This window comes from Labrus mixtus, chromosome 11, assembly GCF_963584025.1.
Source record: "Labrus mixtus chromosome 11, fLabMix1.1, whole genome shotgun sequence".
Taxonomy (NCBI): Eukaryota; Metazoa; Chordata; class Actinopteri; order Labriformes; family Labridae; genus Labrus; species Labrus mixtus.
This window is the reverse complement of record NC_083622.1, coordinates 13,034,107-13,052,233: the sequence shown is the minus strand read 5'-3', so window position 1 is coordinate 13,052,233 and position 18,127 is coordinate 13,034,107. Positions and strand designations below refer to the sequence as shown.

Below are 18,127 nucleotides of genomic sequence, written 5' to 3'. Positions count from 1 at the left end.
TTCACTATTATAATATTTGTATATTTCTTATATCATTATGTTGTTTGGTGCTCTGTTCTCGAAAAGCCTGATTCAATCTGAAATGCCGTATATTTACATTTTCTACTTAAAAAAATAACCAAAAAGTTAGTTTTGTTTCACCTCTGCCTTTCTCAAAGTTATGAACAGATGTCCCGCCCCTTCTTGATTGTGATTGGTCAGTGAGGGAGAAGTGACATTGACGAGCGGCTTTTCCAAGTGGTAGTTCTTAAACGAAACTTAATTTTCCGGTCTCTTCAGAATCAGTTTCCCTTCTCTTCAGAACAGGGTGTGTGTGTGTGTGTCTGGCCAAGCGAACACGAAACACAATATTTAATACGGAGAAAGTCAACTGCATTTCCTATTTCGCTATGGCACATTACAGAGTAAGTGTGTTGGTTGTCAGGTAACTGTTGCTCAGGAACTGAAAACTAGCGAAACTGTTCATCAGTGAATATATTGAACACCTGTTGAAGTCGAATAGGTTCAAAGTTGTAAACGTAAACGATGATGTTCATAAACTAACTAAATGCTTTTCGACAATATTTTCTGCATTATCACATAATTTAACAATTTTATGTCAAGTAGCCTAACTCTTTATTTAAACTTTACAAACAGAAAATAACACACTGAGGGGGAAATGACGTCATTGAGTTTGAATCATGTTGATGGAAAAAAAACTTCATATATTCCACTTAAACACAACAGGAAAAGTTAAAGGTTGATAATTAATTGTTTTCATATTTGCTATCTTTTCCTCCTACAGGGTCCAGACCCCAAAAGGGAACAGTTTCGGAGGTACCTGGAGAAAGCTGGGGTTGTGGACAGTCTAACCAGTGGTATGGCACTTTTTTTATTCCTGTGATTGTCCTTTCCCAGTTTACGTTTATTATTTACAAACTTTGCTATGAAAAGCAAACAAAGCAACACAGGTAATGTTTCCAAATGTTCAGTTTAACCTTAATCTGACAGGACTGAACCAGTGAGTATTAAGAGATTAAAATAAATAAAAAATCATTATCTAATTAGATCGATGGTACCAAATTAACACTTCAAATTAGACTGGATTTGTACACAAACTTTAATACAAACAGCAAAACAATGTGATGAGTCAACAATAAGTAATATAAGATGTTATATTAAACTGTTTTTAAGATCAAACACATTATGTATGCCTTACTTCTTGAAGTGACTCCGATTCAGCAGCAGAATACTTTTTTTATTATCAATACATTTTTAAATCAGAGTAGTGCAAAATCTTAACTCAAAGGGAACAAAATAACTGTCTGTTTTGATATATGTCCAACATGTATTGATTTTTTAAAACCATGTTATATCAGCAGGTTTCCCTCAATTCTTGTGTGGTTAAACGTAACCCTCTTTTTCCTTCATTCATTTCAGTTTTAGTGGCTTTGTATGAAACCCAAGAGAGGCCCAGCAATGCTCTGGAGTATCCTTTCTACATTATGTACACACTACCAGACTCTCCAGAACAATGAGGTGTTTGCAGAGAGTATTTTAGTTTACCTACTAGAACGTTGAGCTATAGCCTTAAAGTCTTTGATCCAAGGCCTTTGCTTGTTGTAGTCTTTAACCGGCTCCTTCTAGATTTGTGAAGCAGCATCTCGGGGCTGCCGGCATGAATTCAGAAGACACGGAGACTCTGCTGCAGGAGGTGCTCGAGCTGAGGCAGAGGTGTACAAGTCTGTCAGAGGAAAACAAAGACCTCAAAACAAAGGTAAGCTTTGCCTGTTCAAAACAGTGATTGTCAAATTTATTTTAGACAGCCAGTTGTTTGACTGGCAACTCTTTTGAGAGCTAGTTTTGTGACAAGTAGTGTGTATGACTTGTTGATTTGTTTTGGATCAGCTAATTACACACACAAACACACACACACACACACAAAAACTGTGTGTGTGTGTGATTTCAGAGCAAGCAAATACACAACAGTGAGCTCTCAACGATGATGGTGGGGGGGGGCGACCAGTACCCTAGTGGTTAGTGCCCGCACCCCATGTACAGAGGCTAGTCCTCTAAGCAGATGGCCTCCTGACGCCCCTTTCCGCATGTCATTCTCTCTTTATCGACTGTCCTCTCTCTAAATAAACAGCACAAAAATAAAAACTTTTTAAAAAGAGATATTTATAGGTAGTTTATAGAAAAGGGATCTTTTCTGTGTAAGTTTTGTCAACAATGAGCAGATGTTTTATTTATGAATTAATTAAGGTCATCATTCTGTTACTTCTGTTATATGTGTGGTATATCACAATGTCTGAAGTTGGCAAAAACAGTTAGTGTAACCTCATTAAAATCAAGTCCCTGCATTTTGCTGATTTTCGATTGTTGTTACGAGGCCTTGTTTTGTCTGACATAAAAAAAATGCATTCTGATGTCTGCCTTTAGCTTTTTTCTGTTGTGTCAAGATAATTATCATAATAAAATAAAATAAAATTCACTGATATAGACGTATGTCTCTCCATCTCTCCAGCTGCAGCGGTACGAGCCTGTACCAGAAGATGGAGCCACAGCCGACTAGACCTCCTCACAGCGCTGTTCTGATTAACGTTCTTTTTTTGTTTACACTTCTGTCACTTTAAATTTGAATTTAAAGACTAGACGACACTGTTAAGTGAACGCCAATAATTTTTACGTAACTGTGCTGTTTTCTTGTGAACCTTAGTTTCTAATATGTTTCTTAGAATTTAACTTATTTTGTACATGTTTGTAAATATGTTTTTCCCCCTTAATTTAGTCATTAGTATAATTAAGAAAAAAGAAAGTTTCCTTTCATGTGACAGTACAGTTCTTCAGAAATGGGAGATGTTTTGAATACTCTTATGTTGGAATAAAAATATAATCATACTTTTATTTTCCTGGCATTAAAAACACTTTGGCAAGACCCTCACAGCAATGTAAGACAACAACACACAACTTTTATTTTGGAAGGTCTGGTAAAGTTAAGAAAGAAAGAAAGATACTAGTCAAATAAAGAACAGCCTTGTAATACTTTATTGTTGTTTCACTAAACCAATTCCTTAAAAGTAATGTATAATCTCTGCTTTTTATTTTGGTGTTGCTGATTCTGTGGTCCAAAATAGCTATTTACATCAATATCAAAAAGAAGTCATCACTTTATTTTGAACACAACCATGGTTATCAGAAGCCAGCCTTAATGTTGGAATGGAGTAGCCAGGATCTACAAAACTTTCTCATTTTAGTAATATGGTGCCACAGGAATCAGTCCTAAAACCCGGAAGTAAGTTAGCATTTTAGCGCCATGGGGTCTATCCTCTCAAAGTCAATGGGAATTTTGAATGGGTTTGTTTTTAGACGCCTGAACTCTATATGTTGAGTTTAACCTGTCAACTACATTTGTACTCATTTTGTAGCTACACATATGAAAGTAACAGTAGAAAAAAGGTTCAGTCCAAAAATAGGTGCACAAATTATATATGACATTCATTATGAAATTCTGAGTTGTTTGGTGCTGGTATAATTCACCACAAGCAGTTTTTTGTGTTTTCTAAGCGTGGCATAGTACGTAGACTGCTGTTTAAATGTTTGTTAGGAGAACAAAAAAACAAAAAATAATATGAACAAAGTGTCTCTAGTTAAATCCAGAGCTGTTGAATCCATTACTGAAATTCAGAAAAGGACTCGTGTAACCTTGATTCCTGAACTCCAATACAGAAAATAAGGAAACAGCATTTGAAGTTTAGATTTGCAGGTCTGTCGCTCGCCTGCTGCTCGTGTTACTTGCCATCGACGTTTTGCAGTTGGAGGAAGGTGGTCGGGAGTTGTTCCCTGATCCTGAGCTGGAGTCTTCCACCGACTCTGGAGTGGAAGGCCGACTTTGTTGTTTGGCATCCGACTTTGACGACTGCATTTGACCAGAGGAAGTTCCATTGCTGGGTTTTGATCCCCCTCCATATGAGTCTGTGTCAGAGCTTTTTCCCTCCAACACTGTGGAGCATTTTAAAGATCCCTGAGCCCTGAACAGCTTCCTTGCTGCACTTACTGGCAGCGTGGGGAAGGAGGAAGAGTGAGCGGCCTTCTGTTGGCATTTAGGAGAGTCTGGGCTCCCTCTTCCACTGCTCTCCTCCTCCTTAGTTTGTAGGGGACGATGCGAAAAGTCCTCAGCCTCCTGCTTTGGATTTATCAGAGAGTCGCAGCACGGTGAGCAGGGCTCTTTAGCAGTCAGGTTGCAGTTACAATCCTGAGGGCTTTGAGCTGAACATCTAGAATCCTCCAAATCGTGCTGATTGGCCTGCTCGCCCTGCAGAGGTAGAAAAGTTGAAGGCTTGATAAGGTTTGGGTACATAATGTTCCCCTGCATCCTCTCCAGCAGGAGGTTGTAGTCACTGGGTGCTGAAGCAATTGTCGCCTTTCTGGCATCACAAATTTGCACAACGGATTCTTTTTTAAACTTGTTGACGTAGTACTCTTCAGGTTCATCTCGCTCGTCTCTCAAGTGACGGTAGAAGTCCAGGATGCCCTTTTTGATTTTCTTGTAGCCCAGGTGCGTGATCTCCAAAATGTTTAGAAAGAGGGAAATCCCAGCAATGCACTGCATGAAAACCATGAAGACACTTTTCTCCGTTGGTCTGGAAACGTAGCAGTCCACAGCATTAGGACAAGGGTCCCGCTGACACTTGAAGAGTGGGTAGAGGTGGAAGCCGTAAAGGAGATACTGGCCTGTCATGAAGGCCACTTCAACGACAGAGCGGGTGACAACGTGAGCCACGTACGTTCGCAGCAGAGAGCCCCTCAGAGGAGCTTTGTTGAGCTTCCCCTGATCGAGCTGCTTCATTTCCCGCTCTATCCTCTTCCTGGCTTCTGCCAACTCCACATCCACCAGCTCCAGCTCCTTCCTCAGCAGGGCCTTCTTCTTCTGCCGAGCTTTCTCCAGCGCCCGCAGCCTGTACAGAGCGTGGCCCATGTAAACCAGCGAGGGAGAGGACACGAAAATGACCTGCAGCACCCAGTAGCGGATGAGGGAGATTGGGAAAGCGAGATCATAGCAGACGTTTCTGCACCCGGGCTGCTCGGTGTTGCATATGAAGTCGGCCTGCTCATCGTTCCACACGTCCTCGGCTGCAACCCCGAGGACCAGCATGCGGAAGATGAACAGAATGGTGAGCCAGATCTTGCCGACCATAGTGGAATGAATGTGCACCTCCTCCAAAATCCCCCCGAGGAAGTTCCAGTCCCCCATCTTCACTCTGCCATTATGACTTGTGGAAAATCAGAAGCAGAGAGAAATGAAACAATCAGGGAGTATATCTGTGAAAATGTGTATACAGAAAGTTAGAAGCTTGAATTAAGCAATACGTATAGAACAGCAAAAGCATGCTGAAAATAAAAGCAGCATTTCAAACTAAAACAGTTTTAAACACTAGAAAATTTGTGAAGATAATTGTATTCCCAAATTAAAATAGTTTTACCTCTTAATTGAAAGAAATGTAACACAAACAAGTAGGAAAATAGTAAATTAAAGATGATGTGTCACATACTGAAAACAGTCACAGAAAAGTCGTACATCCAGGAATATAATCCAATATTGGCGACCTAGTTATCTGCTTTTGGCTCTTCAGAACCGTTCTCCTCATCTGCAACATTCTAAAAGCAGGCCAGAGGTCCTGTACACACGCTGTCTCCATTTACCTTGGAGCAGCAGCAGCATGGATGGACTGCCGGTGGTGACTTAAATCTCCTCGGGTCATACGGCCCTGACGCGGTCACCCAAAAAGTTTTTTTAAAAATCGTTGGTGCCCTCCACATGAGTCCCTGCACATCAGCCAAACCTCCGTGACTCGCTTCTGCTCCTGTGTCCATCAGACACAAAGTGGGAACAACTGAGCTGCTGAGGGACGGCTGCCAACTCTGACTAAAGAAAGTCAATACCAACAGCTTCAGCAATGCATTTAGATCATTGCCTCACAGTGATGGGTTGTAACACGGAAATTGACCTCTATCTTTGCAGGTCAATACCTTTTCTTTCCATCATATTTCTCTGGATTGAACAAGATTCTGAATGATTTTTACCTTTGTAAACTGTAACACTGCAAGCTTACAACTGCACCCTCTGAAAGTATTTGTATTTGTTGCTCATTGGGGTGTGTGCTACAGCTGTGGGTGTAAATAACCATGCCGTTTCCAAATATATGCTTTGTAGTCCAGACTACATGCCAAAGGATTTCTCAGCTCTAAAATATCCCAGTCTATTTTCTCTTCATATGTACAGAGAAGGAATTAGTCTAGCACTGAAAACCCTATTCAATACCAATCAGTTATCCACACAGGCCTTGTACAATCAATAGTTTTCTACTATAGTGCAGCAAAAGTCACCATGTTCCATTTCAAACCCTGCTGGTCCTCGCTGGCTGTAATTAAGTCCTCATGATATCGCAAGACATTATTTTATCCCAGCAACAGTAAACCTCTCACAATGGATTAGTGGGCTTACCAAGCTCTGTTTGCCAACTTCAAACAGTACAATTCTAAATACTTTTAATCGCCTCTGTGTGATAAAAAGGCTTTTTATCAGAGGTCGGCCATGCCTAAAACCCTGTAAGAAAAGCGTATTATTGTTCTTTAGTTTAGCAGGTTATAACAAGCATCAACGAGCGCAGGATTATTTGTTAGAAAGACAAAAATAGCTTTACCTTATCCCCAAACTGTGATGTGTGTAAACAAGATTCAACCCCAATCCACCAGCAGGCTTTTTCTTTCTACTCGACTGTTTTTATTTTGTTCTCATTCGTCCCACAACAGGATTGATTCAAACCAGTCTGGTTACAAAAGACATAATGGGTAAAGGGTCACACTGAGGTTACATATTGGGAAAATCCTAGTGCTATTTCCTCTTGCTTTTTCTTCTAGTCCTGAAATCAATTTTCACTTAGAATTCAGCCCCAGGACATCCCAACAATCACTGTCTGTCATCTCTGTTTCTAGTTTCAAAATGTAGAGAATTATCTTTGGTGGAATTATCATGTCTGCGATCTACAGCAAGTCTTTAATTTAGTCAAGTATAGAGATAAAATAAACCAAATTCCCACACATAATATACAAAATATTTAAGTCAAACTGTGTTAACTGCATAAACTAAATTGGTGTGTTTGATACATACACCTACCTGCATGAATTAGTGACATAACAAGTTTAAAAGCTCATCATGGTCCAATGTGGAACTTACTAACAGACTCGACTGTGATGGAGAGAAATCTTAAATCAAGATGTTAAACTCATTACATTTGTGAGTAATGTTCGTTCTGTACATATAGATAAATCTAGATTTCCACAAGTGTTTGATCTCCATAATGAGGAACAACTCAAGAAATGTGTAAAAGATATATGATGAAGAAAAGATGGGTACTCCGCTTGAGAGTAACTGTGCATGTACGTCCATCACCGCTTGACACTCTGGATAGTTACGTTTTGTGTAATCCATAGAGCGCACTGCTGATGAAAGAGAACTGCAAGTATAATACAATGAAACTCAAATGAAATGCTTTTTGACTGGTGAATAAATCAAGTAATATCGGGGCATATCGGCATTAAAAGTAGCCGATACCGTTAGTGACTTGATATGCTAAATCGGCCGATATTATCGGCTGGCCAATTAATCGGCTCTGATTTTGACTCGATTTTATTTACACAGTTCATGCTGCTGTATCAGCTGTCTTTTTTGGATGCTGAAGCCTGACCAAACCAAACTAAGAAATCTAGTGTTATTTTCAGTATTTGAAATACCCTTAAAATCTTTAACAATAAAAATCATTGAAAAAAACCTTCATCACTGACCCCTCAGCATGATACGAGGTTTGAGATTGTTCAGTGGTAAATTCTTATCTCATCAGGCTTTAGGGCTCTTGAACCACAAGGCAACATACCATCTACTAATGTGTACAGGCAAACAGGTTCATTGTAATTGAATATTGATTCAGTAAGTCATATTGATGAGCCGAGTTTGGAAACTATAGAACTTTCCACATATAGCAGAACCACATGGGTACATATACAGGTTACCATGTCCTTACAGCATCAAACTGCAGTGCACCGTACACGCACCATGTGTTCTGCTACTTGCTATTTATTTGGATGGAACATGGAGAATTATGTGTATGTTCATCAGACAATAATCAATACTCCACCATTTCTGCAGAAATTCATTCTGTTTGACAAAGTTTTTTTTATTTAAAGGTGATATTTTATTGAAAAAGAGTTATGAAGATTTAGCACCGGGTGTTTGAGGTCTCAGATTAGTCTTTTGTCAAACTACCTGTAATTGAGGACAATAAGGTACATTTTCTGAATTACAGGTATGTTTGGGCGCTGGTAGCCTAGTTGTTGATTCACGCGGCCCATTTACAGAAGCTGTAGTCCTCTCTGCAGCGGCCATGGGTTCAAATCCGGCCTCTGCTCTTTTCTGCACTTCATCCAGCGCTCTCTCTTCCGAGCGTTACCTGGGTCTCTTCAGCTGTCCTAACCCATCTTAAAACAAAATGGATACCTGACGCTGTTCTCAAGTTATCTTTAGGCCATCTTGCTTGTATTGGATAGGACAGTTCAAGAGACACAGGAAATGTTGGGAGGAGAGAGTGAGGGAGGACATTCGGCAATGGGCCGTCGCTGCGATGAGGACTATAGCCTCCGTACATGGGGTGCATGACATTAACACTAGTCTAACCGGCGCCCCGCTGTTCCCACTCTTGCTGTACAAACAGATTTATTCAAAGAGTAATGAATCAGAAAATGCACTGATGCTAAAGCATTCATACAACTCCACATGTAATTAGCTGCTTCCTGTCAACAGGATGTGAAACAATGATGTGGCTGTAAGTCAAGGCCTGATGGTAAATCATACACTTTAAAGTTTCCTGATGACTTCTTAGTAAACTCTGTCTTCTTGTCACGTATTCTGTTATGACTGAATTCAGGGATTTTAACATGTTGGAGGCACATTTTAGGAATAGTTAAGCTTTTCAACAGTTCATAATGTTTCAACAGAAACGTTTTCACAACAAAATCATTAGAATTTTCAATCAGGGGCGCCAGTGGCCGAGTGGTTATGGTGCACGCCCTATTTGGTTTTTTTTTTGTACCAGGTTTTGTGTTTTAATTTCTGCTGTAAAATCTTTTTTTGGCTGTGTGTGACTTCCGGGGCTCCTGGAGCCAGCCTCAAGCGGAAACTCGACAAGCTGCAGGATTTTGCACTTCCATTATGGCTTAATTTTTCAAGACCAAAGGTTTCTACTCGGTCATTCCCCACTCTCTCTCTCTGTCCCTGATTTCCGAATCTATCTACTGTCCTGTCTCTACAATAAAGGCATTAAAAAGCCTAAAAATTTAGCTTTACAATCTGTTTTATTTTGTCCTTATAAAGAAGAATGATGTGAAATTCAAACACTGACCATTTATTTTCTTCCTCCTAGAAAAAGCTAAAATGTTGCAATAAAAACCCTCAAGCAAAAGAAAGACTTAATCTGAAATTAAGAGAAATATAAGTTACTCACTGTACATAACATTCAAAACAGGTCTTAATCATTCACTCTATAAAAGCACATTTAAAACAGCCTCTTCTTAGATATAAAATAAAGTTTCTGCAATGCAACAAATTAAAAGCAGGAGGCACTGTTCCACTTGGATTCAACCTGATAGAAAATGACTTTTAAACAAAAGTCCCTGATTAGCAACTTTGATCTTAAACACATCTGTAAAAAAAATGTATTTTCTCCTGAGTGTGAAATTAAGGCTGTTACGGCTTTACAAAAGGTTGGAGAGTGCAGCTCAATGACCCTATGAGGCTGGGGTCAGAAATATGTTGAAGAGGATAGCAAAGAGTAAAAACACTACAAATCCCACTATACACATCCAGAACCGAGGGTCTTTGAGTAGCTTCTTGTTGTAATCGCTGAAAAAGACGTAGCCGATGGTCATCCCGGCCACAATGCCTCCAAAGTGAGCCACAAAGGACACCTGGGAGGAAAGAGAAGGGAGTCAAAGTTTCTCCTAAATTAAATTCACAAAAAAAAAATCCTAAACTACTGAGGTCTGACCTGGTTGAAATGTTGCAGAACTGGTTTACCAGCCAAAACAAATGAATAGGGAAGGGAAACAAACAGAGTTGGGGGGAGGGATAAGGAGTCAGGGTTTATAGATATTTCAGTTGCTTTATGCTTCAAAACTGAAACTATTGAGTAATGGTACAAGGGTCAGGGATTTCTAAATGTGGATTACTGATAAGAAAGAGAAGCGGTTGGTTTGAAGAGTGTGGGTTTGAGTTTTAACAGAGCTATACATGTCTGCATGAAGCATCAAGTCCTGGCAAGAGCTGCTGATCCTGTCTCCACCCACAGGCAAATTAAATCCTTCACCGTCAGCTTGGGGGAGGGCAGCCAGCAGTTTTAGCTAAACAGTCAAAGATACTGAAGTCCTCTGCCGTACAACAGGGATGAAATCCTACCTTCATACCAGCGTCGTCGTTGACAAATCTTCTGTAGAAGGCAAATCCAAAATCTACGCCAACTGGAAAAAGAAAACAGAGTAACATGAAACAGTTTTATCTGAGCAGTAACATAAATAAAAAGAATAAAAGCGTAAGGGAGAACTATACCAAATGTGAGGATGGCGAGGATACGAAACACTCCGAGGAGAGGAATCATCTCTCGGAAGTTCTGCCAATTGAAAAAGTCATCAATCAATAAATTATTTTTTATTCACAAAGCGCTGAGTCATAACTAAAACTAAGTTGGGACACTTCACAGAAAGACTTGCGCTTGACCATATTCTTTATATTTCTTTTACAGAAAGTCAACACAAGTCCTGCATGAGCTAGCAACAAACATCAGGTTCAACTTTAAAAAATAACAAAAACAAAGTAAGACAGCGAACAACGAAGACGTGCTTCAAAAAGCAGTTAGTAAATAATTTAAAACAGTACACTTGTACAACTAAAATACTAAGGGATTCAATGTGTGCTCAACAGATGAGACACCTGAGAACAATGTCATGATTTTATGAGATTACACCTTTCAAATGCTTTTATTCACCTACCTATTCCTTTATTCATTTTATTGCTCTTCACCTTTTCATCCATTCTTAATCCTTCTTTAATTATTAAGCCTTTTAATGAATCCCTTTAGTCATTCATTTTACTGCTCTAAGTCTTTTACTCATTTCTACTCATTTTAATGTAAATCTACTCTTTTATCCTCTGTTGCTTTTATTTATTTAACCATCTATCTTTTATTCTCTCTTTTCATCTTTTGTTTTTAGTGCCTTGGATGTGATGTCGTCTCCCTCTTCTTTATTTTTTTATTGTAGTCATCGTCTTATTGACTTATTTTCCTTAATTGTATTGCTTCATAGCTTTAACTGCCCTTTGAGACCTGCAGGTTCTATCTTATTAATTCCTGTACTTTGGTTTTATATTAGTTTTGTACTCTCTGTTTGGCCTGTTCATGTCTGTTCTGTTGTTGTCTGTCAGAGCACTTTGTAAACATCCGTTTTTAAAGGTACCTCTATATGAGGATCAAAGTTAAGCTAAACAACATCTACATTTCTTAGTACATCATTTAAAACAAAAACTGTCCTCAAAATGAAGCAATGGAAGTGTTGAGGGCCTTTCATTGTTCTAATTAAAGTACATTAAGTCTAACAAGAGTGTACCAAAAACCCTTTTCACATATAAACACAGATTTCTATATAACTGGATGTAAACGTACCACCACTGCGTTCATGAAATATCCTCCTATTAGGGCATACACTCCTCCAGAAGCCCCCACCAGAGCGCTGAGAGGATCAAAGATGGAGCTGGACAAAGAGCCTGAGGAGCAAACAGAAAATATGTCAGCTTCACAATCAGTCACAGACTGGCTCGCTAACACAAACAGGAAAACACGACTTAAAGATGAAGTATGGGTGCATACCACTCACAACCACTGATGGTTTTTTTAAGCTAGCATAGAATTATTATGCTACGTTATGAAGGAGCCTGCATAAAATATCAGGGTGGAAAACAAACAAGCGTCACTGACCTGCCAGGACACCAGCCAGGTAAACCATCCCCACTTCAAAGCCTTTGTGCACCAGCTCCAGGGGGATTCCCACGATCAGCTGCATCACCAGGTTCCCTATGATGTGCTCCACACTGAGGAGAAACAGAAAATACTAAACCAAAGATATAAAGGAGAGTGGATTAAATAAAAGAACAACCCTTAATGCCTGAGTATAACTAAGTGTTGACTCAATTTGAAGGCTGATAAAAAAAAGAAGGCTTTTAAAGGAGAAGGATGTTTTTTGTTTGCGTGTTTTTTTTTCCAGAAACAATCAAATGAAAAGACCACATCCGCTAATGCATCAGCAAATTCTCTACACTTGTTCCCTGCTGAGGAGCTTTTAAAAAGTAATCCCAAACACATTATTTCACTAATAAAAAATGATTATTTTCTAAAACAGCTGGGAATTGTAGTTTTTTCAGCATGTAGTCTTTATTTTGGACTATTTTCAGCTTTGAATAAAGACACATTTGGCACTTGAATTAGTATTTCAATCTGTGGGACATTATAGTGGATTAGACGCAAAATAACCAGCGGTGTCTGTGTTCATTGTAAGAGAGGAACATGCCATGTTGTTCGATATATGGGGCATCGTTCACACATTTTTTAAAGGAACATCTGGCTACACAGGATAACACTCCCCTTTTGTTGTTTTGGTCTTTTCACGGTAGTCCTTCAATGTGAGGACAATCTAGAATGTCAGCAGCCTTATCCTTAAAGAAAACATCCTGTGAAGTCTCATCCAGTGACTGTAAGCACTGTTCCTCTTTGCTACTCAGGTTTTCCTCTGTGCTTCTGTGTAGTCATGATTTTGGTTTTCCTGTGTTCCTGTGGCTCACACACTCATGATTCCCTGGACCGTTAGCTGACCACGTCTTATGACCCTGCAGTGTTTAGACAGATGTGGGTGTGTACTTTGTGGACCTCCGTGTTCCTCTTTTAAAACCTTCATTTTAAAAGCGCATAATACTCAGCTTCATATAACTCCCCTCTGTTACTGTGATAGTGTTGTGACAAAAAAAAAACACAAATGTGAAGCCATGTGGCAAAGTGGGAAGGTCAAAATCAAGGTTATTATCGTTAACTAAAACTATGAAAATGATGAACACTATATTGTCAAAAATAAATGCTTTACAAAAACTGGATAACTAACTGAAAATGTATAGTGTGTTTTCAAAACTCACTACAGTAAAATGAAATTAAAGAGACAAAACAAAGAAAAGTCTCTGTCAATTTGTTGACAAGTGACATCAGGTTTGTACAATTTTCTAAGACATTTTTGTCAGTGCATGTTTTCTATTGCTTTCCTTGTTAAATCATTTATCCTTTTGTCTATTTTATAACATGTTTGAAACAAAGATACCATTCAATCTTTTGTGAATGGTTATGGTTAATCATCTTTCGTATATGGCTCTTTTTTTTAAAGATGAATTTTGGGCTTTTTTTGTGACTTTATCGGAGAGAATGGACAGTGGATAGCATCGGAAATCGGGTAGAGAGAGAGAGAGAGAGAGAGTTGGGAATGACACGCGGGTAAGGAGCCACAGGTCGGACTTGAACCCGGGCTGTCCGCTCTGAGGACCACGGCCTCAGTACATGGGGCGCATGAACCGACCACTCGACCGCCCCGTGTACAGAAGAACACATTTTTCTTTTTAATGCTGTGATGTTTTGAGTTTTTATTTCACTATACTTTCTCTGGATCCCACATTAAAACCTAAACTAAAAACTTACAGAAAATAAACTCAAACTATGCATTTCTAAAAATACAATTAAATGTCAGATCTGAAACCAGTGTGAAAACGTATTCATTGTTGTAACCTTGGTCACAATAAGGACAAAATACACACCGTCCTATTGGTCTCAACAGAGATGAATCAACACGTCTGACATAATCCAAAAAACCTGCTAAGATTATGAGCCTCACCAAACTGATATTTACAGCAGAGCCACACGTGACTGTGGGAAAGGGTCCACCTCCCACTACTGCATGACTCGAGCCTTCATTGTGTAATTAAGGCATCTAAAAAGTCCTGCCAATGCTCTTACCCGGCGTGGACGAACATGTAGGAGATGAAGCGCCACGCTTCCTGTCTGCGCTCAGATTTGTATGTGAGGGGGCTGTTCCAGATGCCTTCATCCAGCGTCACCCACTGCTTCTGAGGCTTCCACACGGCATAGTAGATGAACACTGCCAACTGGGGAAGAACAAGACGAGTACAGAAAAGATTGGATTTTAAGGAGGGGATTAAATAGTTGAAATTTATTTTGCAAAACGAACGAAAATAAAATGCTATTTTTGGTAAGCAGCAGCAATATGGGGGGGGGGGGGGGTTTCAAAGACAGAGAGATGAATGTTTAACCAGCAGCAGAAAGTATCCCCCAAGTCCCTCAGTGTGTTTGTTCACAGCTTGTATCTGTATGAAATTAAAGCCAACGACATGCCGAGAAGGAGAACTGCAGCTCAGTGGATCTTCTCCGGGTAAATAAAGTGCCTCCTCCCCCCCCGCCAAATTAAGAAAGTATTCACTGGCATTCAAATGCAGCAACACAGCACGTCTGTGAGCCACAAAGAGAGAGCTGTTCATCAACAAGTATGAATAGACAGCATGCAAAAGAACCCAAATGATAAGGAAGAGAGTGTCGAGGCAGCCGTCAACCAGTTCTGATGGCAACATGGGAGCAGCGGGCGAACAGACCTTTACTGCAATTTCAGTCAGATTTTGAAAAAGTTAGGCGTGTAAATTAACCTTTTGCAGGTTGCTAACGGTTCAAACACAGTTAATCATCCTACATGTTGAGGCACTGGTCAAGGTTAAATACATACAATGGTTTTGCCTCATTGTCCAGTTTGCCTGATTAAGTCTCTTTACACAATCTATGGCTGCAAGAAGCAGAGAATGTGCCTTAAAAAAAAAAAAAAAAAGGAAAACATGTGTATGCATTCATCAGTCTATACATCAAGTTAAATGTTCCCTACTTTAGCATGTGACTGCTTGAATGAAGGCATGCGTGAGTTTGGTATTGGTCCAGTACTGGCGCAAATAGCAGGAAAGGGGGAATAGGGCGGATCAATTCAGTACTGTGTGTGTTTACATCTATTTGGCATAACATGTCATGTGTCAGCAGTGCGTCACGGTCATATCCCTGAAAGGAAAATGGTGGGGGCTTCCCTGACCCCCGTGGAGGGAGCTTAACTGGCAGCTGTTTTGATGTATTTTGTGCTTTTTGCCCCAACAACCTCAACTTTAACCTGCACTCTGCAAAGTTCCTACATTTCCTCTTTCAAGGTTGTAAGAGCAAAGTTTAGATCAGGCCAGGTGTTGCCTCATATATAGATTAAACAATAATCCTAGTGTCTTCCACACATTAATGCAAGCAGCTTATTATCAAACACTGGGAAAGGATCATTATTTGTTATCAGCTGATACCCAAGGCCCTGCGTTTCTGCATCAGAACGGCAAACGTCTAAGGGTTGCATACCTGCCAACATGTCTTCTGGTGAAGCTAATCGTCTTGTTTCTTTTATATGTGGGCAATTTTGAACAAATTCCTGTCAGCAATAACCTTAGGACTCGGTCTACGTCCTCTTTAAGCCTCTGGGAATGAACGCAGCTGCAGCATCTCCCCTTCTGCTCTTCCATAAAATCTCCGTCTGCGCGTCCACATTCCACATTTGTGTTTATTCACCCGAATCTAAAAGTCAAACGTCGGTCTGGCTTTCCTGTTTACTCGCTCAGGAGAAGCATCTCTGAATCCCCCCACCAGTGAGGATCAACTGCACCAGCTCCAAGCTAAAGCAGCAACGAACTTATTGGAATTACTGTTTTTATTGACACCAAGCCGACTGCACTTGATGAATCAGGTCATTCAGAAGACGAAGCACAGACGATACAAGATAGAAATGACTGTTAAAGCTTAAATACTGTCGCTGTAAAGTGTTTGCCTAAAACGATTCAAAGATGGCACACCTGGGGTTTTATGACTGCAGCTCCTTATCTGCTCTAATAAGTAAAGTTACAGCTAATCTATACAGTAATGAACAGCATGGCAGCGTATGTAGGCTGCACGTAGAACTAGATCACAGGATCCATACTGACCATGCCGGCTTCATATAGTATTTATGTCGTGCACAATCAGGGCAGGAGCTACCTCTACAATACTGATGAGGATGATGAAGATGGGGGGCGGGCAGCAGTTGGCTCGCTCCAGGTACTTGCTGCGGGAGTCTTCTGGAAGCATCCATTGGGAGACGGACTGCTGGAACTTCTCACAACACCCCAGCTTCCTGCCTCCATCGGGCTGGTCCGCTCCGGTCCTGACCTTTCTGCCATCTCGGTCCACAGGGAACGGCTCCTGCTGCTCCAGGTCGATGTCCTCCATCACTCCGCCGCTCCTTCACACAAGATCACACGTTCTGACTCAAATTCAAATCGTTTGAAGTTTTTATTGATGCGGTAGCACTTTAATATCTCCCGATGTATTTTGTGATGTGCAGTTTAGTTGCAAATGAATCATTATCGCGATAGGAGAATTTCCAGTAATCGCATCACAAAAGTCTGAATTTATCGCGACAAATTAGAGATTTCATCTCACGGAAACAAGCAATACTTTCTCGCTCTGCATGCATGCATTCATTGGATCTACTGGATGGAGCCCGTCCGGGGGTATAATGACCATACATTCACACCATTTCAAGCAGCCAGGTGATAGCAGCTACCCTCAGATTAATTGTTGCCAGTTTGGATTCAGTTAAAGACATGACGCAAACACAATTCAGGAATTCAGTTATCTACTTTTATATCATTATGGTAATTTCAAACAATGTTATCGCACATCACATACATTTCTCATATCTTGCAGGTCTAATTGACGTGGCATGTCTTTATCTGATCAAACATTTTGATGTAAGTATACAAAGTAGCAGAAATACCTCCCTCCCCATATGACAAGACAAAACTAAATACAACAATGCTCCAGTTATCCAGTTGTGATATTAAAAGACATATTTGAGGAGGAGGGAGAACTTAATCTATGAATAATTAACATTTGTCTTCCTTTATTATGGCTGCATGATGTTTGACTGCATGTCCATTTACATGTTTCTCTCTGAAGAAGATGTATGTATACTTCTAAAGTACAAAGTACTTACTTTTTTTTTTTACTTTCAACTTTAAGACCATGGCTTTTTACAATGCGTTAGGCTACAACAGCCTGTAAGTGAGCGCTTCCTGTTTACTGGGCGTCGCTGATGACAACACTCTGATTTTAGCGGCTCAAAGACTTTTACAGACAACTTTACATGAACTTCACATTAAGACCCCGTTTTATTATAAACGCTTCTTCTGTATTTAAATGAAAATGTATTTATAACTTCGTCCTACTCACCTAAACCTTCACCGGGAAACGAGCAGATGACTCCGAGCATAAATATTGATTCAGCTAAACTAATTCGGTCAGCTCAATACACGGACTAAACTCTGTGCGCTGGACTAGACTTCTTCAAATACTGCACTATGACGCCTTTAAAACCATCCCTCCATGTTTGAAGACAACCCGCGTAGTCCTTTCTTCAACACGACCGTCCCTGAGAGACCGAGAGAAATAACAAACTAAAAAGCCCTTGAAGATAATTATAGACCATTCATTGCTTTTTTTTCCTGCATCAAACTTCCTTCCTTCCCAGAGTAAACAGCCTTCTCATCCCCCTGGTCTTCCACAGAAACTGTCCAGTCTCCGTGTCACAAAGAATAGGCTAATGCCGTCTGCAGCCCGCGCGCGACAACAACAGCATACCTGTTTCCCCCGTGCCACACCTGGGATCAGTGACGTCACGACGTCAAAGTATATCCTCGTTATCCCAACAGAGCTGCTGTACCCTCGCACCCACTCTCCGCCACACCTCCCCTCCCACCCCTGATGGATGAAAGGGCAATAAAAAGCGTCAGGCTTTGATCCACGGTGTCGTATATTCAAAAAGATAATACAGCATCTAATTCAGCTAAGTGCACCGAGGCTGAAGCGCAACACTAATATAAACGTGGCAG

The 18,127-nt window shown here is 40.3% G+C and overlaps 3 protein-coding genes across 3 annotated transcripts; 1 reads left to right on the top strand and 2 right to left on the bottom strand.

Moving 5' to 3' along the window:
* The first annotated feature begins 301 nt into the window (after positions 1-301).
* Positions 302-3,027, top strand: LOC132983706 (c-Myc-binding protein-like). The gene is made up of 5 exons (XM_061050133.1): positions 302-404; positions 785-857; positions 1,420-1,468; positions 1,627-1,756; positions 2,507-3,027. The coding sequence occupies exons 1-5, from the start codon at positions 390-392 to the stop codon at positions 2,552-2,554; spliced, it is 315 nt and encodes a 104-aa protein (XP_060906116.1). The 5' UTR covers positions 302-389; the 3' UTR covers positions 2,555-3,027.
* Positions 3,028-3,183: 156 nt separating this feature from the next.
* gja9a (gap junction protein alpha 9a) lies at positions 3,184-9,278 on the bottom strand. The gene is made up of 2 exons (XM_061050135.1): positions 5,683-9,278; positions 3,184-5,252 (listed from the first exon to the last, which is right to left on the bottom strand). Exons 1-2 carry the CDS (start codon positions 5,739-5,741, stop codon positions 3,734-3,736), a joined length of 1,578 nt encoding a protein of 525 aa, XP_060906118.1. The 5' UTR covers positions 5,742-9,278; the 3' UTR covers positions 3,184-3,733.
* Positions 9,279-9,416: 138 nt separating this feature from the next.
* rhbdl2 (rhomboid, veinlet-like 2 (Drosophila)) lies at positions 9,417-17,860 on the bottom strand. The gene is made up of 8 exons (XM_061050132.1): positions 17,469-17,860; positions 16,233-16,476; positions 14,130-14,278; positions 12,060-12,172; positions 11,748-11,848; positions 10,637-10,697; positions 10,487-10,548; positions 9,417-9,999 (listed from the first exon to the last, which is right to left on the bottom strand). The coding sequence occupies exons 2-8, from the start codon at positions 16,461-16,463 to the stop codon at positions 9,820-9,822; spliced, it is 897 nt and encodes a 298-aa protein (XP_060906115.1). The 5' UTR covers positions 16,464-16,476; positions 17,469-17,860; the 3' UTR covers positions 9,417-9,819.
* Positions 17,861-18,127: the final 267 nt, after the last annotated feature.